At 38.9% G+C, this 24,171-nt stretch overlaps 1 protein-coding gene across 1 annotated transcript in view; it reads left to right on the forward strand.

The window, feature by feature from the left end:
• Nucleotides 1-24,171, forward strand: part of LOC124777963 (ATP-binding cassette sub-family C member 4-like) — a 256,857-nt gene that overhangs the window by 150,197 nt on the left and 82,489 nt on the right. Inside the window, exons 10-14 of the mRNA XM_047253522.1 lie at nt 580-866; nt 5,062-5,245; nt 6,583-6,687; nt 12,680-12,694; nt 20,485-20,684. Of these exons, the coding sequence (XP_047109478.1) occupies nt 580-866; nt 5,062-5,245; nt 6,583-6,687; nt 12,680-12,694; nt 20,485-20,684 (791 nt within the window). The remainder of the gene's footprint in view (nt 1-579; nt 867-5,061; nt 5,246-6,582; nt 6,688-12,679; nt 12,695-20,484; nt 20,685-24,171) is intronic.

Raw genomic sequence — 24,171 nt, forward strand, 5'->3', positions numbered from 1 at the left:
GGCACTTCTGAAGATCATATTAAGTAGATAAAGGGAAGAAGAAGTATGTTAAAGCAGCAAGATGGGGAGTTATTTTTTTTCATCAAGATCAATAACAATAAATTGATACATTATGAGATAATGTCATTCTGCCTGCTACAGAGATCTGCTTGTGCAGAAAACCTCATTCCCCAGTATAAGGCTCTCAACAATCTGCCATCATCTGTCTGATAACACCACCTTCACGTATGCACATCTGCCCCTACTTGGACACTGGCTTTTGCCACTTGTCAGCATTCACCGAAAGCAAACAAGACATCTGGCAGTTGTCTTAATGGAATGTTGTGGGTTTTACCTAACATAATTCAGAGAGAACCCAGTAACTATGTATTTATTCGACTCTTTAAAATGTTTCTCACTTAATTACAGACTTCTGCTATATGAGTGCAGAGGAATTATTATCCAATACATTTTAGGTTATCATTTTGCGTTTCTTTTTTGTATAACAGATGACATCATACCTGCTTCACAAGACCAATATTTATATTATGTTTAAAGTGCTGGAATACAAATTGTATAACAGTTCTTTCTCCTATTTAGAGTTCTCTGCTTCATGTCCTTCTTGGAGAATTGCCACTTAGTGGAGGCACTGTGGCAGTTGGCGGAGATGTATCTTATGCATCACAAGATCCATGGCTCTTTGTAGGCACAGTGAGACAGAATATACTCTTTGGACAAGAATATGAGCCTAAAAGGTACCGGGAAGTTGTTCGAGCATGTGCACTTACAAGAGACTTTGAGCTATTTCCACAAGGAGACAAAACAATTGTTGGAGAACGTGGTGTGTCACTAAGTGGTGGACAAAGAGCACGCATTAACCTAGCAAGGTTAGTTTGCAACTGTGGCTTATGTTTCATATAAACAAATCTTTCCGATATTTTTAAAACATGACTTTTGTTATTAATGTTTATTTATAATCTATGTACCTTTGATACAAGTGATGAAATTAATGCAGATTGCCAGTTCTGATGTTGAATCTGAAAGTTGCAACAGCTACAGTAATGAACACAGTACAGGGCTATTACAAATGATTGAAGCGATTTCATAAATTCACTGTAGCTCCATTCATTGACATATGGTCATGACACACTACAGATACGTAGAAAAACTCATAAAGTTTTGTTTGGCTGAAGCCTCACTTCAGGTTTCTGACGCCAGAGAGCTCGAGAGCGCAGTGAGACAAAATGGCGACAGGAGCCGAGAAAGCGTATGTCGTGCTTGAAATGTACTCACATCAGTCAGTCATAACAGTGCAACGACACTTCAGGACGAAGTTCAACAAAGATCCACCAACTGCTAACTCCATTTGGCGATGTTATGCGCAGTTTAAAGCTTCTGGATGCCTCTGTAAGGGGAAATCAACGGGTCGGCCTGCAGTGAGCGAAGAAACGGTTGAACGCGTACGGGCAAGTTTCACGCGTAGCCCGCAGAAGTCGACGAATAAAGCAAGCAGGGAGCTAAACATACCGCAGCCGACGGTTCGGAAAATCTTACGGAAAAGGCTAAAGCAGAAGCCTTACTGTTTACAATTGCTACAAGCCCTGACACCCAATGACAAAGTCAATTTTCGGCGCGGTTGCAACAGCTCATGGAAGAGGATGTGTTCAGTGCGAAACTTGTTTTCAGTGATGAAGCAACATTTTTTCTTAATGGTGAAGTGAACAGACACAATGTGCGAATCTGGGTGGTAGAGAATCCTCACGCATTCGTGCAGCAAATTTGCAATTTACCAAAAGTTAACGTGTTTTGTGCAATCTCACGGTTTAAAGTTTACGGCCCCTTTTTCTTCTGCAAAAAAACGTTACAGGACACGTGTATCTGGACATGCTGGAAAATTGGCTCATGCCACAACTGGAGACCGACAGTGCCGACTTCATCTTTCAACAGGATGGTGCTCCACCGCACTTCCATCATGATGTTCGGCATTTCTTAAACAGGAGATTGGAAAAACCGATGGATCGGTCGTGGTGGATATCATGATCAGCAATTCATGTCATGGCCTCCACGCTCTCCCAACTTAACCCCATGCGATTTCTTTCTGTGGGGCTATGTGAAAGATTCAGTGTTTAAACCTCCTCTACCAAGAAACGTGCCAGAACTGCGAGCTCGCATCAACGCTGCTTTCGAACTCATTGATGTGGACATGCTGTGCCGAGTGTGGGAGGAACTTGATTATCGGCTTGATGTCTGCCGAATCACTAAAGGGGCACATATCGAACATTTGTGAATGCCTAAAAAAACTTTTTGAGTTTTTGTATGTGTGTGCAAAGCATTGTGAAAATATCTCAACTAATAAAGTTATTGTAGAGCTGTGAAATCGCTTCAATCATTTGTAACAACCCTGTAGTCCCTGTGACCATTCAGGAACTACTGATGCTAGTAGTTACAATTTTGGGTTACAAAATAGGTACTAGCTAAAGTCATACCAAAAATATAAATATAAAGTGGTATAAGTGGCAATAAATAATTAGTATTGAGTTCTGAGAGTCATAAGTTACATTTCCAAGAGCAAGAAATGTGTAGAAAGAAGGTAAGGCGTAGATCATGACATGTGGAAAATAAAGGAATATCATTCTTTGTTAAGTACACTACAATGTAATACTTCTTCCTCCCAAGCCACCAGAAAATACTGTGACAACCTCAACGTTCCTCAAAAAAAAAAAAAAAAAAAATGCTCATATTACATTATAATTCATGTAATAAGAATCTATGCTAAATGAAGTGTTATATATTAGAAAACCTATTTTTAAAGGTATCTCATTCATGATGCTTGAGAGTGACAGATAAGGGAACACAATTCATGTTAAAATTAATGTGTGTTCTTGAATGGAAATACCTGCTTTTAGCTACCACAGAAATAATCCCAGTATGTCTCTTTAAGCATGGAATAACAATAATGAAAGGATAGATTGTTACTGACCACATAGACTAGGCACTGAGTCGCAGACAGGCGCAATGAAAAAGACTGCTAAAATATTAAAGTTTTTGAATAAGTCCTTCTACTGTAGTAGGAAACACACACACACACACACACACACACACACACACACACACACACACACACACACACATTCACACAAGCACAAATCTCACACACGTGAGCACAGTCTCAGGGCACTGGTGCTTAGAAAAAAATTCCAAATAGAATCTTACAAGACTTCCATCAGGCCCTAGTGCTGTGTTCCAATTTTAGGAACTTCATGTGTTTCTCAACATCACTTACTCTTAATACGTACATCCCTCATCTTTTCAGTGGTGTGGTAATCAAACTGAGGCAGTATTCTTTGATGTTCCTTTTGAAATAACACTGGAATATGGAGATCAGCAACTCTTCTTGTTGTTTGATACCCTCATTTTCAGTTCCTGTGTCATCTTTGGGCGGGTAGACATTTACATGGATGCCACTGACAGCATTTACACGAGACCAACATTTCCTTGAGTTTTACGAAACATCTTTGGATAAAATTCTGTTATGGTAGTTATTGAAGTCTTCATGTATTATACACCCAAAATGAGTTTAGTTGTTTCCATCTATTATATGCCTAAGTTTAGTTTTACAATAATTATACAGTACTCTCTGATTCTTTAGAAGTTTCTTTACAAAGACTGTAGAGCCCTTCCCACCATGAACAGTTGTACTAGGTACATAACCCTCCAGTATTTGGTCAACTATACTTCTAAACTTCAGCAACGTTTCCTCTACATGCTTCTACCCAGGCTTAAATGTTTCAAGTTACTCCTTGAGATATGACCTGAACCAAATGGAACAACACTGGGATGAGTTAGAGCCATGACTTCACTCCATACCCCAGTGTCTAACATCACTACCTTCTCTGGTTTTGGCTCTTGAGGAAGAATAGGCTGCCATTTCTCCACAGGTATTCAGACACCTCATTGTAAGCATCCCCAGCAGTGTTGAAGTTACCATAAAGATGAAGGGTGGACACCCTCCATGTTAATGTCCACTAATAGGTGTCCAAATTCTTTTGGTCAGATAGTATGTATTAGAGCTTATTTTTGAGCAATTTTTTCAGTATGTGATTCCCTTTTCACTTATCAGTCTATCACACTGCCTAACAATTTGTAGCTATGTATTAACTTCAGAAATGAGTCATCTATCCTGAGATTAATTTCTTCAGCTGGAGCTGTTTTATTAGTACTGATCCATCTTACTGCCATTTGCAAACAGGTTGTTCCAGCTGAACTTCTTATCTGGTTTTCCTGCATTCTGTGTAATTAATGTTTTCTCCTAGTTCTTCCACTGTTCTGCAATTTCCTACAATCAGTGCAATGTAAATACTTTAGCTCATCTTATTTCCTAAGTTCTTGAGCACTTTGGAATTTTATGGAAAACTTTAAGACCTCTTTCGAGAATCAGTGATGAGTAGACAACATCGATTTCACATTTTTTTTTGTGGACTTCCTTGCATTGCCATGCCAGTAGATATAGAGGTTTCTCCTACAGTTAATGCTCTTCTGTGAGTTTGTGTGTCAGTGACTGATGGTTTCTGTTTCTCCAGTGCAGCTGTGTTTCTCATAACTAGAACCATGGAAAATTTTTCCGTGTACTCCTTGATTATTTCAGTTTCCTCCTCAAGGATTCTGCTTTCCTTTGCCAGATGAAATCCAGAGTTTTTTGGCATTTGTGTGTACCTTTTTTATTTGATTGTAGTTCCAATTTGTTTATCATTTTCCTTTAGATTTGACAATATTGAGGTTTATGAAGTTGCAACAAGTTGCTGTAATCCTTTCTTGATGAATGCTCATGTAGCTAATATTTTAGATCACTCCATTGAACCCCATGTTTCCATCAAATCAATTTTCCTGACATTCGGACATCTCACAGAACAATCAAGAAAAGAATTAATGGACTTAATCTAGTCACAGCAAGTCTTTTCCATGTTCCGTAGATATTGGAGCAACCCTTTTATTTTGTATATGTTTCTTAGAAAAAGATAAAGTCATTAATATATGGAACCTCCAGTACAATATATGTTTCTACATGTTTGTTTTGTGTTTCAGGGCCGTGTACCGTAAAGCTGATATTTACCTCTTGGATGACCCTTTATCAGCTGTTGATACACATGTTGGAAAGCAACTTTTTGAGGAGTGCATAAGTTCATATTTGTGTACAAAGACAAGAGTTTTAGTTACTCATCAGTTGCAGTACTTGAAGGAAGCTGACATCATTGTTATTCTTAATAATGTAAGATTGTTTCTGCTGATTAACATACTATCAGTTTAAGACCTTAAGTTGCTCTCATCAGCAGGTAAGCTAGTAATGTGTGTACACTAACATCCATAATCCTCTGTAATTAGTAGATGAGTCATGCCACATTTTCTGAAAGGCTAAACCATTCAGTAGTAACAATTATAAAATTACAGATAGGACAGTGACATCTAATTACATACCCAGCTCCCTCCTAGCTGTGTTGTCAAATTTCTTTGAGAATATAGAACACAACAGAATATTGAACTGTCTTTCTGACATTAACCTTTTAACGACAGCTCAGTTTTACTTTCATAAGAGCTCGCCTACAGAGAAAGCAATATATGATGTCAAAAGCTTAATTCTGGTAGAACTAAACAAGAAAAAAAATGCTATGGGCATTTTCTCTAGTCCTGTCTACGACTGATTTTGTGGATTTTATAATTTTATTTGGGAAATTAATTGGTATTGTCTTAAGGGATTCTTGTTGTATGCATGGAACCATATCTAAAAGAAAAAAGAAAAAAAGTCAGTGGTGAAACATTAGATGTGATGTCCCTCAAAGTTTGGAGCTTGGTCTTTTCCTCTTCTTGACCTACATAAACAATTTGTCTGGTTCATTCGAGGAGTTTTCAAAAAATGTGATGTCCGATGATTAGAGTTGTATAATGAAAAATTGCCCAGATACATCCTTGCCACCCACAGAGAATAATGGGACAGGTCAAAATGAACTCACATTGGGTAAGGCTCTGTTTGTGAAGTTCTTATGTTTCCAGATGCACAATAAAATGAGGTAGCAACAGCAAATGGATAAGTTAATGAATTTCAAGTTGCCGCCTCTCGTACATCGCCTGACATTTATCAACATCTTTGCCTCTGTACTTCCACCTCGACTGACATCTCTGCCCAAACTCTTTGCATTTACGTATGTGTGCCTGTGTCTGTATATGTGTGGATGGATATGTGTGTGTGTGTGAGAGTATACCTGTCCTTTTTTCCCCCTAAGGTAAGTCTTTCCGCTCCCAGGATTGGAATGACTCCTTACCCTCTCCCTTAAAACCCACATCCTTTCGTCTTTCCCTCTCCTTCCCTCTTTCCTGAAGAAGCAACCTTGGGATGCGAAAGCTTGAAATTTGTGTGCGTTTGTGTGTTTTTTATTGTGTCTATCTACCAGCGCTTTCTCGTTTGGTAAGTTACAGCATCTGTTTTTACATACATACAATTATATAATAAATGTAATAGAATATAAAAAACAATTTTAGAAGATACAGTATTATATACAAATGCAAATATTACAAGGTACAATATTAATGTACAAATGCAATATTCTCCAGGGCAAAATTGAAGCTCAAGGATCATTCAGTGAACTGGTGAACAATAAAACTGCATTTTCTGACATGCTGGCAAGCAACCAAGAAGACGTCGATACTAAAAAACAAGTCTCGAGAGATAAAAATATGAAACCACAAATTTCAGTGGTATCTGTAGATGTAAGTACAGTATATGTTCCTTACTGAACTAATCAAACATGCTGTTGTCTTTTAAAGTTTTGAATGAAAAAAAGTTGTTGAAATATTATAGTGGAAGTCATATTTCTGATAGGGTACAAAAAGTGACTGACTACTAAGGACTGGGAGTAGAAGCTTTAATTGTATCATTATGAGGGTTAAGGGAAACAACCAGGGTAGCCTCAAACTTCTAGTCCAGATGTTCTTCATTATTATTGCACATAAGCTGATCATATTGATGGATTCCTTTATGGAAAACAAATATACATAGACTGTTCACCAAATGGCATTACAGATGGCATCATAAGGCAATGTCTATAATGGTTGAGATTAGACTTGGATGGGTAATGAGTCATGCAAAGACAGCCTGACTGCTAATTGAAAATATTGACAACCGGCCGAAGTGGCCGTGTGGTTCTCGGTGCTGCAGTCTGGAACCGCGAGACTGCTACGGTCACAGGTTCAAATCCTGCCTCGGGCATGGATGTGTGTGATGTCCTTAGGTTAGTTAGGTTTAACTAGTTCTAAGTTCTAGGGGACTAATGACCTCAGAAGTCGAGCCCATAGTGCTCAGAGCCATTTGAACCATATTTTTTGAAAATATTGACAGGAAATGTGAGGACTTCATTTTCATGTGATCAGCATGTGAACTGGTTGTGTTGATCCCATTGTTAAGTAGTTAAATAAGCTAAAATGGGATAAAGTAAGATTATAAAAAGTGCAACAGTAACAGACCCGTCACAAATTAAATCAGGACATGGTTTCGTTACAGTAGATAGAGAAATAATTCAGACACAGACATAAAAAAAATTAAATACAGACATTGAAGAAATCTCAGACAATAAAGCAAGACTTATTTTAATAATAATAATAATAATAATAATTTAAAAATAATGTATCTCTTGTTGTAGATCATGTGGTCCAGTTGGGCACAAATGTGAATAATAATAAAATATTTTCCATTGTAATAATTCAAGCTTATACACCGAAAAGTTCACATTCTGATAAAGAAGGAGAAGACCAATATAAAGAATCATACAATTAATAAATGTAAGCAAATCATGCTACAAAATGACAACAGTATGGTGAAGTTAGACAATAATTAAATAATATAAATGTGACATAAAGTTATGAGGAGGCTGGTGACCATTATTATAATAATCAGTAATCATTCAGACTGAATGGGTGACAAAGGATAAAGTTAGACATCAGGCAAGGAATGACTTTATTGCTCATTGATGCATTTCAGAATTTATCCATCAAGTATCTACAAAAAAATCAGATACAAAAAATTTTAGAAAACACATTGATGGAAAGCTATGGACTGCACTTGATTGAAATCACTTAGCAGAAACTGCACTACACATACCCGAGTGTGATTGCTGTTGATATGGCATTTTAAGTTGTCTGAGAAATGAAATTTGCAATCTACAGAGACAGTTCTTTAGAGTGTGGACCAAGAAGACATTTTTGCCTCCATGTGGCATTACAAAATGTTTAGTGCCCCTATGGTACATCAGCTGATGTACATTTATTATACTATGAGTCTGATGGCTGTGAACCAACCTATTGTAACTGACGTAAGATAAATATTCTCTTTATACTTTTGGAAATGACAAAATTGTAGTGATTAAAGCTTACACAAAATATTTGTTTAAATTCAGGGATACATGGCACCATACACTGTAGAAAGCTACAATCACAACTGTGTGATATGACAAGAGACATAAATTCAAAAAATAAAATAGCAAAGCAAACATATGCCTGTAAGTTAAATATAGGCAGTAAAAATAGTGATTATTTCAAATAGAAGAAGCTTTTTCTGCTGATGAGCACAGCCTGTTTGCTTAGAACACACAGGAAATACTTTAGCACAAACTAAAGTCAGTCATGGGAGATAATACGTCATGACCATATAAAACTAAGAAATATTACTTGGTGTCATGCACCATCAAACATTAAAATTTTAGTGACTTGTGAGGCCTGACAATAGTTATAAACTCAAAGTATAAAGTATGTAGTGTAACCGTACAACTGAAAACATAAAATATGAAACACAGTTGGTAGAAATTGATGCACTGTTTGAAAATTAAACAGAAACAGAAGATTGCAACCAGCAGCACATGATGGGAGGAGCAATCTGGATGGTGGTATAAGGAGGACGCTGGAGTGGAAGGGGTCTCGGATAACAGAGTAGGGGTGGGGACAGTAAAGTGCTGCTTGTAGAAGTGTACAGGGATGAGGTGGAGAGAGCGTAGAGCAGCTAAGTGCAGTTGGGAGATTAGATGGAGGGCGGGGAGGGGGGGGGGGGGGGACAGCTGATAAGGAAGGAAGTAAAAAGACTGTAAGTTCATTGGTGTAATAGAGGGCTGTGCAGTGCTGGGGTGGGAACAGGGAAGCGGGTAGGTGGGTGTAGGAAAATTACTAATGAAAGTTGAGGCAAGGAAGATATATTGCGGGGAGAGTTCCCATCTGCACAGTTCAGAAAAGCTGGTCTTGGTGTTACCACACCGCATGCCCTTCCCTGCTGTCCCTCACTGTCCCTGTCCCAGCTTCCTCCTCACCCACACTACCCAGAGTGCTTCTCCCATCATGCATTGCTGTTCATAATACGGCCTTGGAAGCCAGAGATTGTGAGTGTGTTTGTGTAACGCATTTCCGTGGGTGCATGAGTGTATGTTGCCTAATTCAGACGAAGGCTTTTCTGGCCTAAATCTTACATGTTTGACCTCTTTTTGTTGTGCCTATCTGCAATTCAACATCTCTGCTATATGGTGAGTAATAATCTATCCTTTTCATAATATTTTTACTATTTGTTTAAAGAAAATATTTTTTTCTGTCAATTCAAATAAGTTTGTTCACAGCCATCAGACACGTGGTATAATAAATGTACGTCATTCGATGCACCTTGGTGTACTGTACATTTTGTAGTGCCACCTGGTGGCAAAAATATCTTCTTGCACTTTGCAGAACTTTGTCTGCCGTCTGCAAGTGTTCGTCTCCCTTACAACTTGAAACACTATATCTACATGTAGCAATTGCCCCTGGGTGGATGTAGTACACTTTGTGCCAAATGATTTCAGTCAAGTGGAGTTCTATAGCTGACCATTACTGTGCTTATAATTTTTTTTGTATTATTTGATTTTTTGTAGATATCTGATGGTGAACATATTCTAAAATGCATCATGTGAGTAATAAAGTCGTTCCTTGCCTGATGTCTGACTTTTGCCCTTTTGATCCAGCCAGCCTGAATGCAGAACTACTGATTACTAAAATAATTACATACTTATCCTTCAGTGGAAAATTTTGGGGATAATACTAGAAATAACTATAGAATTTGCCTAACTGTAATGCTTTTCTTGATTATATTATTTTGAGAGAACATGTGTATAACAAGATTTGAAGCAACCAAGTTGCATTAAAACTCAACCAATAAGTAAATTATTGGAATTTTAAATCTCTTAATCTATAGGTAGGTTACAGATCTTGAAAAGATAAATGGATAGACTGAAGGTAGATACACTATGTGAACAAAAGTATGCAGACTCCCCCAAAAACATACATTTTTCTTATTAGGTGCATTGTGCTGCCAGCTACTGCCAGGTACTCCATATCAGCGACCTCAGTAGTCATTAGACATCGTGACAGAGCATAATTGGGCACTCTGCAGAACTCAATGGACTTCTAATGTGCTCAGGTGATTGGGTGACATTTGTGTCATATATATGTAGGCAAGATTTACACACTCCTAAACATCCCTAGGTCCACTGTTTCTGATGTGGTAGTGAAGTGGAAACATGAAGGGACACATACAGCACAAAAGCGTACACGCCAACCTCATCTGTTGTCTAACAGAACTGCAGACAGTTGAAGAGGGTCATAATGTGTAATAAGGAGACATCTATCCAGACCATCTTACAGGAATTCCAAACTGCATCAGGATCCACTGCAAGTACTATGACAGTTAGGCGGGAGGTGAGAAAACTTGGATTTCATGGTCGAGCGGCTGCTCATAAGCCACACATCACGCTGGTAAATGTCAAACGACGCCTTGCTTGGTGTAAGGAGTGTAAACATTGGACAATTGACTGTGGAAAAACGTTGTGTGGAGCAATGAATCACGGCAACAGTGTGGTGATCCATTGGCAAAGTATGGGTATGGCAAATGCCCGGTGAATGCCATCTGCCTGTGTGTGCAGGGCCAACAGTAAAATACGGAGGTGGTGGTGTTATGGTGTGGTCGTGTTTTTCATGGAGGGGGCATGCACCCCTTGTTGTTTTGCGTGGCACTATCATAACACAGCCTATATTTAGGTTTTCAGCACCTTCTTGCTTCCCACTGTTGAAGAGCAAATTGAGGATGGTGATTGCATCTTTCAAGGCGATCGAACACATGTTCGAGAAGCACGGCCTGTGGTGGAGTGGTTACACGACAATAACATCACTGCAATGGACTGGCCTGCACAGAGTTATGACCTGAATCCTATAGAACACTTTTGGGATGTTTTGGAATACCTACTTCGTGCCAGGCCTCACCGACCGACATCGATACCTCTCCTCATTGCAGCACTCTGTGAAGAATGGGCTGTCATTCCCCAAGAAACCTTCCAGCACCTGATTGAACACATGCCTGCGAGAGTGGAAGCTGTCATCAAGCAAGCTGAATTCCAGCATTACCGATGGAGTGCACCAAGAACTTGTAAGTTATTTTCAGCCAGGTGTCCAGATACTGTATTTTGGAAATTAGTGATGGGCAGACAGAAGATCATTTCTGTTTAGGTTAATACAGGGTTATCAGCATAAAATCAAATTGAGTTAATGTTGGAGTGGATGATTGCATGAACAAGAAACGGAAGTGCTGGTAAACTAGTATAACCTGCATGGTGAATAAATTATCAAGCCATGACCCACCACAGTAGTATGAGTGTGCACACTATTAGACCAAAAGTATCCAGACAGCCCTATGTAGTGTGGAATTGACCACAAGGTGTCATGAGAGGTGAACCCACCAGTATGAAAGTAGCTGGGGAGTACTATGTTGTCAGCAGAGAAGCAGTAACAGCAGAATTTCAGAATGGGCCAGTCAGGAGAGCTCAGCAACTTCGAACATCACCCGAGTAACAAACGCATCAGGGACATTTCAACACTCGTGAAGCTGACCAAGTGGATAGCTGATGATGAGACTGTGGAGTACAAACACAGAGGAACAACTACCAAGACCAGGCAGACCTCATAAAGTGATGGACTGCGACTATCAGGGCTAGCTGACACAGTAACTTTACTCTTGGAATGTTGCATGCAGACTGACTAACATAGTATTTTACGTTGCCAGTTGTGTTTCACAGTTTTGATAAGTTGTGGAAATGACATTATGTAATAACAGAAGCTGCTGTTTAATTTATTCCTTAGGTGTGTCCGATTTCACTCAAATGCCACTGTCAAGAAACCGTCATACACAGGTCGTGGATACAGGAAAATTTCAGATGAAAAGGATGTTTGAAAACTGTACTAAAAATACAAGCAAAAATATTTACAGATTTTTGTTGACGTATATAAAATGCATTGTAACTGTCTCAATAAATATTACGGTAGACAAATGGGTAGAGAAATATGTACACAATACAAAGAATGTTGTAATACTGACAAAGCAACATAATAATACATCCAAACATATGTATGCAACTACAGAAATCTGTAATTATTGATACATGTTCAATTACCCGAAAGTTCCTAAATGCTATGTAACATATACCCTACAGTTAAAAGGAAGTCACGCTTGATCAAGGTCCGCGTCACTTTCCAATTTTTTTTTTAGTTCGTCTATAGTAATGATACAGCTCAAGTCAATTTATAAGATATGTATTCATGATTAGTGTTAACATTAATGAACACATTATTTTTAGTCCTACTCTCGTAACTACAGCTGAGAACAACTTTCGTTTTTTTGTATTTTGGCTGCATTTTCCAAACTTGCTTTTCACTTCCTTGTTTTCATGAAGTGCACAATGGTCTTTGATTGAAACCACTTGTACAATACAGATTAAATTAAACAGCAGCTTATGGTGTTACATAATAATAATAATAATAATAATAATAATACATCCAAACGTATATATGCAACTACAGAAATCTGTAATTATTGATACATGTTCAATTACCCGAAAGTTCCTAAATGCTATGTAACATATACCCTACAGTTAAAAGGAAGTCACGCTTGATCAAGGTCCGCGTCACTTTCCATTTTTAACCAGACATACCGTCTGAGAAAGGAAAGAAATAATAATAATATTTATTCAACATCGAATAATCAAATACAATCCCTAGAAATAATAGTTTCAGGACATCATACAGATTATTCTTCTGAATATGTCAGTTTATAAATTACCAACTAAAGATTTGTTTGTATTAATAAATTTTACATTTTGATGGATTTTACATTTGGTAGTATACAATCACAATATTACAAATATTGTTTTTATCAACATTATATTAGTTGTAGGTTACTTAAAATTATGAGCTTGACATAATTATGAAGCACTTTTCGTACAGATATAATACTCATCTAGGGAATAAAAAGGATTTTCAATTAGAATTCTTTTTAGCTGATCTTTTAATTTGTTAGCAGGAAGCGTTGTGAGACTTTTTGGTAGGGCATTGGTTAACTTCAGCCCAGCATGAAGTGCATTTTTTTCATATAAAGCTGTTCTGTGGCTATTTACATGGTATCTGAACTTTTGCCTTGTATTGTACTGGTGCAGGTCACAGTTGAAATTTGGATTTATTGTTTTCACAAGCAATATAACTTTCAATATGTATACACCTATAATGGTAAGCACACCTAATTTTGGCAACAGATTCCGACATGATTTCATTTTCACAACAAAAGTAGTGTCTGTACACAATGAAAGTGTATCCAAGACTGACTGAATGCAACTCAGTGAATGTGACACTGGGACTGACTGCAACTTCATCCACAGCACATATTTCAAGCTGCACATAAGACTGTTTTTACAAAATGATAAAATATGAAGTTATTACATTTTCAGTAGTAACTTAAAAGACAGGAATATTAGTCAGTACATATACAAGTTTACATTAGACAGTTATTCTATTTTGTTTAACAATAAGTTGGATATTCTTCATATTGTGTAAGAAATAGATTCTATTGTATGTCATGAAATTTCGAGTGTGCTTGTTCATCCATGGGATATAGAAAAGTGTGCCAAGAATTTTCTGGAAACTCAAGTTTTCTGCATGAATTATTTTATTAACTAATGTGATGTTCCATTAAAATTATGTATTTCTCGGAACAGAAAAATTGGTGCTACAGTACTCTGACACTGGATTTTCAGAAAGGATTGTATCGTAAGATTTGAACATTCCAGAAACCAACAATTTTTACTAAAGATAACGTTTTAGTTACACAGTTTTTAGAAAAGCTAAGATGTTCTTTAGAATGAAGAAATGGGATTTTTCAATAAGGGCTTGTTCAATCCTTGCCATTTATAGCTGCTTTTACATTGGATTGCAAAGGTGGGCCAGCAAGCTATAAGCACATGACCATAACGTTTGGGCTCATCTGTGTATGCCTGAGAGCTTTCTAATAAAACAATGTCTTTTCTTTTAGCAATATTAGGAAAAGGAGATTTACTACTCATCATATAGCACAGAGATGCTGAGTCACAGGTAGGCACAACAAAAAGACTGTCACAAAATAAGCTTCTGGCCAACAAGGCCTTTGTCAAAAATAGACAACACACACACACACACACACACACACACACACACACACACACGCACACACACACACGACCACAGTCTCTGGCAGCTGATCTATTTTTGACAAAGGCCTTGTTGTGCCTATCTGTGACTCAGCATCTTTGCTATATGGTAAGTAGCAACTATCCTTTTCATAATGTTGTTACATTCCATCCCAGATTTTCCATTGTGTGATTGGTCCTTTCTTTTATTTATTTATTTATTTTGCAACATATGTTCAATCATCCACATAAACTTGATGGTTCTTCTCAAAACAGTCCCAATATTTCTGCCAGTTTGCAGAGAAATGCTGGAGACCCTGTATTGAAATATCCTTCAGAGTCCCCTCTGCAGCCTTCACTGCTGCTTCTAATGATGGAAAATGCCTCCCATGGAGGTATTTTTCAGATTAGAGAATAGAAGAAAGTCACACAGGGCTAAATGCACAGTATAGAGTGTGTGAGGGATGCACTTCACATTGACTTCTGCAAGATATTCAGTAACAACATTCGCAATATGCGACTGCTCATTATCGTGGTGCAGCGTCTGTCCTGCTTCGTGGGTTTGTGGTCTTTTGCGCCTGACATGGACTCTCAAAGTTTTCAGGATATCCCTGTAGTATTGTCCAGTTACTGATGTGTGTGCAGGTAGAACATGCCGATAAACCATTCTATGCACATCAAAAACGAGAGGACCATAACTTTCTCATCAGAAGCAAGCTCTCTTACTTTTTTGGGGGTTGGTGTTGAAGGAGATTTCCCGCCTGAGTTTTGCTGTTTGCTCACAGGATCAAAATGATAAAGTCAAGTTTCATCAGCAGTGATTACCTTTGAAAGAAACTATGGCTCTTCTTCTGACATCAACTTCCAACTGCATGCAGACCTGCACACGAATGTCCTGTTGTTTGGGAATCAACAGTCTTGAAACCCGCCATGCACAATTGTCTCTGATGAGTAAATTTTCTGTCACTGACATATGTCAAGCACCAAATGAAATTTTCAGTATTTTAGTATGTGTTCGTCAGATTATTCATCATCCTTCTCTCACAAGGACAGCAGAAGTGTTAATGTCCTCTTCTGTAAGAGAAGTATTGGGTGCATGTTTTTTGAAACTGATTGTCTCCCTTAAAGCATTTCAAAGCATCTTCAAGCTGCACTGTAGGGAAGAACAGACTCCCCAAAGGCCTCCTGTAACACTGCATAGGTTTCAGCTGAAGATTTGTTTAGATAAAAGCAGAATTTCAAAGCCACATGTTGTTCATTGCCCATGACCTCCATTGTTGCAGTATGTGAGGCAGAACATAGCTCAGCTTGCTTGCCTCTCACAAGCATGCCAACAATGAAATTAGTATGTGTGTTTGTTACACGTTAAGCTAACAGAATATAACAAGATTAAATTAGCGTGAGAACATATGACAGTAAAATTTATTGAACAGGCCTCGTACTATATATGCAATAAAGAGTAGAAAAGAAAAATGAGATTTTTAGACTGGGAAAAGAAAGAAGAATTACGTTTCAATTCAGCGTCTCAGCATTACTTTCACTTTGCTGCTGGCATGTAACATTGCTTCTAGTCCAGATAAACTTTCATTGGAATGGCAGGACTTATTATTAATGGAAGTTAGGCAGTGGCTTGAAAGTCAATTATACTATACACACCTGCTGTTCAGAGCAACCTCCTATAGGCCAACCGCAAATTAGAACAGCATGCCACCCTCCACCTCAAAAAAACTATCCAATCTCCTGGTTTCCCACCTCCGGAAAGGCAACTCACTCACCCTCCACAACCTTTCCAGCAAACCTCAACCTCCTCTCATTGCACACAGACCCAGTCTCTCCCATCTACTCAATCTCCCACTTCCAGCTCCACTCCCCCCAAAACATCAAAATTCTAATCAACACAATCTGGAACCACAACACCCTAATTCAGTAGTTAATCTTTCCTCCAAACCTTTCTCCCAATCCGAAACCTCTGTCCTATCCAAAGGCCTCACATTCAGCCCTACTCCCAGATTCAACCAAACAGCCCTCGTCAAAGATTTACTGTCCAATCCCACTCCTAATGACCCAACTCCCCAAGACACTATCCAAATTGAACCCTGCCTGGAACAGTTCCGTCCTCTGTCACAGCGGGACCCACCTCCTCTTCCTCAAAATCACCCTCTCCAAACCTTCCAGGAATTTCTCACTTCCAGCCCTGCCTCTCAATCCTTTTTTAAAAACCTTAATCCTACTCCCAACATCACCACAGCTGAAGCCCAGGCTATCCATGATCTGAAGGCTGACCGATCCATCGTCATTCTTCCGGCGGAAAAGAGTTCCACGACCGTGGTACTTGATCATCGGGAGTATGTGGCTGAGGGACTGCGTCAGCTTTCAGACAACACTACATACTAAGTTTGCCAAGGTAATCCCATTCCTGATGTCCAGGTGGAGCTTCAAGGAATCCTCAGAACCTTAGGCCCCCTACAAAACCTTTCACCTGACTCCATCAACCTCCTGACCTCACCGACAACCCCGCACCCCTACTTTCTACCTACTTCCTAAAATTCACAAACCCAATCATCCCGGCCGCCCCATTGTAGCTGGTTACCAAGCCCCCACAGAACGTATCTCTGCCTACTTAGATCAACACCTTCAACCCATTACATGCAGTCTCCCATCCTTCATCAAAGACACCAACCACTTTCTCGAATGCCTGGAATCCCTACCCAATCTGTTACCCCCGGAAACCATCCTTGTAACCATTGATGCCACTTCCTTATACATAAATATTCCGCACGTCCGGGGCCTCACTGCGATGGAGCACTTCCTTTCGCGCCGATCACCTGCCACCCTACTTAAAACCTCTTTCCTCATTACCTTAGCCAGCTTCATCCTGACTCACAACTTCTTCATTTTCGAAGGCCAGACATACCCACAATTAAAGGGAACAGCCATTGGTACCAGGATGGCCCCCTCGTATGCCAACCTATTTATGGGTCACTTGGAGGAAGCCTTCTTGGTTACCCAGGCCTGCCAACCCAAAGTTGGTGTAGATTTATTGATGACATCTTCATGATCTGGACTCACAGTGAAGAAGAACTCCAGAATTTCCTCTCCAACCTCAACTCCTTTGGTTCCATCAGATTCACCTGGTCCTACTCCAAATCCCACGCCACTTTCCTTGACGTTGACCTCCATCTGTCCAATGGCCAGCTTCACACATCCGTCCACATCAAACCCACCAACAAGCAACAGTACCTCCATTACGACAGCTGCCACCCATTCCATATCAAACGGTCCCTTCCCTACAGCCTAGGTCTTTGTGGCAAACGAATCTGCTCAAGTCCTGAATCCCTGAACCATTACACCAAGAACTTGAAAACAGCGTTTGCATCCTGCAACTACCCTCCCAACCTGGTACAGAAGCAAATAACCAGAGCCACTTCCTCATCCCCTCAAACCCAGAGCCTTCCACAGAAGAACCCCAAAAGTGCCCCACTTGTGACAGGATACTTTCCGGGACTGGATCAGACTCCTGAATGTGGCTCTCCAGCAGGGATATGACTTCCTCAAATCCTGCCCTGAAATGAGATCCATCCTTCATGAAATCCTCCCCACTCCACCAAGAGTGTCTTTCTGCCATTCACCTAACCTTCGTAACCTCTTGGTTCATCCCTATGAAATCCCCAAACCACCTTCCCTACCCTCTGGTTCCTACCCTTGTAACTGCCCCCGGTGTAAAACCTGTCCCATGCACCCTCCCACCGCCACCTACTCCAGTCCTGTAACCCGGAAGGTGTACACGATCAAAGGCAGAGCCACGTGTGAAAGCACCCATGTGATTTACCAACTGACCTGCCTACACTGTGAAGCTTTCCATGTGGGAATGACCAGCAACAAACTGTCCATTCGCATGAATGGGCACAGTTTGTTGGTAATGAGGATCACCTTGTGGCTAAACATGCCTTGGTGCACGGCCAGCACATCTTGGCACAGTGTTACACCGTCCGGGTTATCTGGATACTTCCCACTGACACCAACCTATCAGAACTCCGCAGATGGGAACTTGCCCTTCAATATATCCTCTCTTCCCGTTACCCACCAGGCCTCAACCTCCACTAATGTCAAGTTGCCGCCGCTCATACCTCACCTGTCATTCAACAACATCTTTGCCTCTGTACTTCCGCCTCGACTGACATCTCTGCCCAAACTCTTTGCCTTTACATATGTCTGCTTGTGTCTGTTGTATATGTGCGGATGGATATGTGTGTGTGTGCGAGTGTATACTTGTCCTTTTTTCCCCCTAAGGTAAGTCTTTCCGCTCCCAGGATTGGAATGACTCCTTACCCTCTCCCTTAAAACCCACATCCTTTTGTCTTTCCCTCTCCTTCCCTCTTTCCTGATGAAGCAATTGCGGGTTGCAAAAGCTTGAATTTTTTGTGTGTGTTTGTGTTTGTTTTTGTCTCTATCAACATACCAATGCTTTCGTTTGGTAAGTTACATCATCTTTGTTTTTAGATATATTTTTCCAACATGGAATGTTTCCCTCTATTACATTCATACTATAATTTAAATTTTATTTAACCAACATATGAATAAGAAAATAGTATGAACTAGCAATGAATCATGAAGCAGCTTGTGGGCATTTGTCAGCTGAAAATAACAAGGAAATTAACAGCAAAAGAAATATGCAAAAGCTTAAAACTTACATGGAGTTCTTTTGGTAAACTGTGGAGATATGTCAAAAAGAAGATTAGAATGTGGCTGAAACAGAAAGTTTACACACACTATGTGTTATCATTGAACATTTTTGGCAGGGACATATGGACTCTTTAAGCAGAATCATTCTAAAACTGAGAATTGTTCAGTGAGAAATGGAAGGATGCCATTAGGGAATTACTAAGAGATGCGCCAGGGGGAGCTTGAAGTGAAAGACGCAATTATTAGTGAAATGAAAATGAAGGCATGTCAGGTGATTTTCTGTGGTTCAAGAAAGTACTTTGGTGGTTTCCAAGAGATAAGGTAATCCTGAGAAGATAACCTAATAGAAAGTGGGTGTATGACAATCTCTGCAACTTGTTTTGAGAGACAGTGGTCTTATCAGCTGCTTGTTTAATTTAGCTCATGATGTTAAAACACCAAAAATATCTGTCAACAATAATCATTGCGGCATTCATAACATCAAGTAGAATAAAAACACACTGGCCTGTGTGTCTTCATCTTACATTAAAAACGTTTGACATCTGTCAGCACTCGTCCCATCTCACAGCCTGCACTACACTGGGCCGTATTCTACACAACACTAAGCCCTGCTCTGCTGTAGGCTCAAAGAGTGTCAAGTCGACACTTCTGCAGAGCCTTCAGGAGCTAAACTTTTCAATCCTGGTGATGAGAGCATTTTCTCTTGAAATGCTGTGTTTAGGACAGAAATACAGTTGAATGCCACCGTTTATTACTGTTCATGGAGTCTTGGAAGGAGAGCTTTATCTTGCAGTTGATGTCAAGCATTTTTTCCGATGTTGCTAATCATGATGATGTTACTGATGAGCAGTTGATTTACGTAAAATTGGTTGTAACATTCCTGATTTTGAAGGTCTGAAGTGTTTCATCATGCTTATAAAACAAAATATATCGAGTGAAGGTAAGAATGACATCTATTCTAATCGAATATCAAAAAACTGAAAACTTAATTTCAGTGATATTCTGTATAACAACTGAATGTAACTAAAATACTATACACTCTGGATGTTGTGTTTTTTTATCAGTAAAACTGATTTTGCTGCATAAAATATATGGCTCACACTCAGTTACTGCTGATAGCCTGAGAAGCCCACAACTGTCATTGGATTTGTCTTTTGGTTGTATTCTATAAACAATCTGCATTCATCAAAAAGGGTGCATTTATTGTCTTCAGTAAATTCAGGGTTTGTTTAACATTTTATTTCATTTGTTAATACTGGTACTTCTTTCTTTCTTTTTTTTGCAGAGCGTTTCTCCTGATGATGAAATTGAGGCAGAAGAATCAAATGAAAATACAGAAATGATTGCCAAAGGAAAACTGAAAAATACCCTTTACAGAGATTATTTTACAGCTGGCTCAAGTTATTTATTAATATCAACAATGGCCCTATTTCTTATACTAGGCCAAATAGCATCAAGTGGCTCAGATTATTGGATAACTTATTGGTAATTCTGTTTGGCATAAAGTTTCAATGAGTAAATGGTTGTAAGCAGATTGAATGCTAGGAATTACTGATCCAGTCAACCATCATTTCCACACAAACTGCATTAATAATCAAGTGTAATTAAACTGCTTCAAACTATTTGTGGTTTCTTAGCCTAACTTTAAGAGGCCTATAGTAAAATCATTACTGAAACTGATACTACTCAATATCTGCTGCATCCTCAATTATACTTGCTTATCTTGTAATGTTTTCTTATTATTTATAGAATTCACAGATATTTATCAAAAATAACAGCCAAGTGCAGGCTGTTACAACAGAGGTCTGTGTACAGTCATTATTGTTACTTGTCATATAGCCATCATGAATCTTCACTCTTTCACTCAACTTAACAAGATAATCTGTAGAAAAAGTATCCATAAATGTGTTGTTTTTATTTGTGTGTCAAATTGTAGAGACAAATGTTTCACAGTAGATGAGATCTTGTTGAATAACGTTAAATCGGAAAACAGAATTCCACTCTGAACCCCTACACAAAGAAGCAAAGTCTCCATAGAAACTAGTTTTGTGTCTTGCTTTGTGCCATAAACCATATTTAATTTGAAAGTTATTTAATGCCTTTTGTAATCTGTTACATAAATGAGGCAATAATCCTTCGTCAGGCTACGGAAGAGATAGAGGGAGAATGGAGGAAATAATTTCCTTGGAGCCTCACGTCTAGGATACATTAAAATGTGCACCACAGAATGAGGAAAGAAATATTTTTTTGGGAAAAAAATTGAAAAGGCCACTTGTCAAAAATTTACTAAAAGCTATGGATAGGAATCCGCATGAACCTTGGAAGTGGTGTGCATGCCTCAGTGATACAGATGTCCCTACCATAGGTGCAATCACAATGGAGAAGTATCTGTGGAGTGACCAGACTAACATATGGTTCCTGAAGAAGGGCAGAAGCCTTTCAGTAGTTGCAGGACAACAGTCTGGATGATTTTTTGATCTGGCCTTGTAACATTAGTAAACATGGACTTGCTGTGTTAGTACTGTGAGCAGTTGAAAGCAAGAGGAAAGTTGAACTCTTATATTTCCTGAGGACATGTAGCTTCCACTACATGGCTTAACAGTGATGGAATCCCCTTGGGTACAATATTTCAGGTGTAAAATAGTCCCCTGTCTTAATCTGTGGTAATGACTACCCAGGAGGATGTCAACAGGAATAAAAAAACAGGCTGTCCATGGGCAAGAGTGTTGAATATTAGATCATTCAATTGGGAAGATAAGTTAGAGAATTTGAGAAGAGAAATGATAAATTAAAGTTAGATATAGTGGGAACTGGTGAAATGTGGTGGCAGGTGGAACAGGTCTTCTGGTCAGGTAAATACATAATTATCAACACAAAATGAAATAGGCTAATGCAGAAGCAGGCCTAATACTGAATTAGAAAATAAGAATGCAAGAAAGCTACTATGAACTGCATAGTGAACACATTTCATACACATGATAGACATGAAGCCAACAACCATCACAGCAGGACAAATTTATAAACTGTCATCTCTGTACATGATGAAGAGATTGAAAGAATGTATGATGAGTCAGTTCATTAAGGAAACAGAATTTAATTGCGATAGGGGGCTGGAATTCAATGATAGGAGAAGGAAGAGAAGAAAAGGTAGTTAGAGAACTGGACTGAGGGAAAGAAATGAAAGGAGAAGATGGCTGTAGAGTTTTACAGTGAGCATGATTTAATCATTGCTAACATTTGGTTCAAAAATCATGAAAGAAAGATATGTATGTGGAGACACCAGACGGGTTCATATAAATTTTTATAGCAGCCAGACAGCTTTTAAAACCAGATTTTTATGTGTAAAACATTTCCAGGGCCAGATATAGACACGAGCCATAAGTTATTGGTTTTGAACTGCAGGTTAAAACTGAAGAACGTACAGAAAGGGAATTATGAGGGCTTGCTGAAATGTAATGCGCCCAATTTTTTGAAGTGAAAACTCGTAAAGCTTTTTGAATATAACAAACATTATTAACATTTTACATTTTTATTCTTCATGTATACTTATTTGCAGGCCACTGCCCCAGAGGGTGCCAAATTGTAGCTTGCAGCATGGCTGTTTGTAACATAATTTACATTGGTGCATGAGAAACAGCATGCTGTTCAGACCACGTATGAACACTGCAACATTTGCAACAATTAATTCCTTGGGTTCAGTGTCATCGATCATCCTCCATACAATCCCAACTTGACCTCATCCAATTTTCATCTGGTGGCAAAACTTAAAGAACATTTTTGAGGGCTTCACTTTGATAGTGATGAAACAATGCAAGCAGAGGTGAGGTTGTGACTCCATCAACAAAGTCAAACATTCTGCAATGAATGACGGTATCAACAAACTGCTCTCTCGTTGGGAAAATTGTGCTCATTGCCAGGGCGATTATTTTGAGAAATAAATATGTAGACATAAAATAAAGATGAATGTTAATAATGTTTGTTTTATTTAAAAAGCTTTAAGAGTTTCCATATTAGAAATTCAGAGTTATTACCTTTCAGGATGCCCTTGTGATTTAAGTAACCAGGGGTTATTGAGAGATTCGAATGGATCATTAAGCAATTATTGACTGAAACAAGTCAAATGAATACAATAGAAGATAAATGCATAGCTTTTGGATTTGAAACAGTGAAGGCAGCAGAAGATCAAATTGGCAAAAAGACTAGGCCCATTAGGAATCCTTGGGGGATACACAAGATATTGAATTTAAAATGTCAATACTGGAAACAGACACATATAAAAGTATCCTAGTTTTGGAATGCTTAGTTTCTTCTTCAGGGATGAGAGAGTGATAGGTTGAGGAAGGTTAAAAAGAAAGTGCAGATAACTCAGACCCCACTATGGGAGGGGCCCAGCTGTTGAGAGGACGAGGGGAGATGAAGATTGAAAGGGGTAAAGTGGAGAGTGGGATATTAGAGAGAGTAGGAGGTTCAAGATAATACATTGGTAAGCATAGTTCCAGAGAAGGTCACTCTGACCTTGTTTGTGAGGAACCAAACTATTATCAGGGTGAGTAGAGACTAAGATGAAAGGGGGACAGGGGCACTGAAGAGAGTAGGAGGTTAAAGACAGTACAACGATAAGTACTGCTAGCGTCAGTCCAGGAAAGACAAGGACTAAAAAAATTGATTGAGAGGCACAGAGATGAATAGGCAAATAAGAACTAGACAAAAAGATAGAGAGAGGATAGTGTGTGCAGAGAGAAAGCAAAGATGGAAAAGTAAAAGCAGAAAGAAAATAAAGAAAAAGTGAGTCAAAATAAACAAATAAATTAAAAATATAAATAAAAAAATTAACCACAACCTCAATTGAAAATACTACCCACCACCCAGTCCCAACCCGCAACCAACAGAGTGAGCGTCAAACCCTGCGTAGAGCAGTTCAGCCCAAATCCCAGAGGGATTCTCCTCCTCTTCCTCGAAACCAACCTCTTTC

Source organism: Schistocerca piceifrons, chromosome 2 (assembly GCF_021461385.2).
Source record: "Schistocerca piceifrons isolate TAMUIC-IGC-003096 chromosome 2, iqSchPice1.1, whole genome shotgun sequence".
NCBI classification, from domain to species: domain Eukaryota; kingdom Metazoa; phylum Arthropoda; class Insecta; order Orthoptera; family Acrididae; genus Schistocerca; species Schistocerca piceifrons.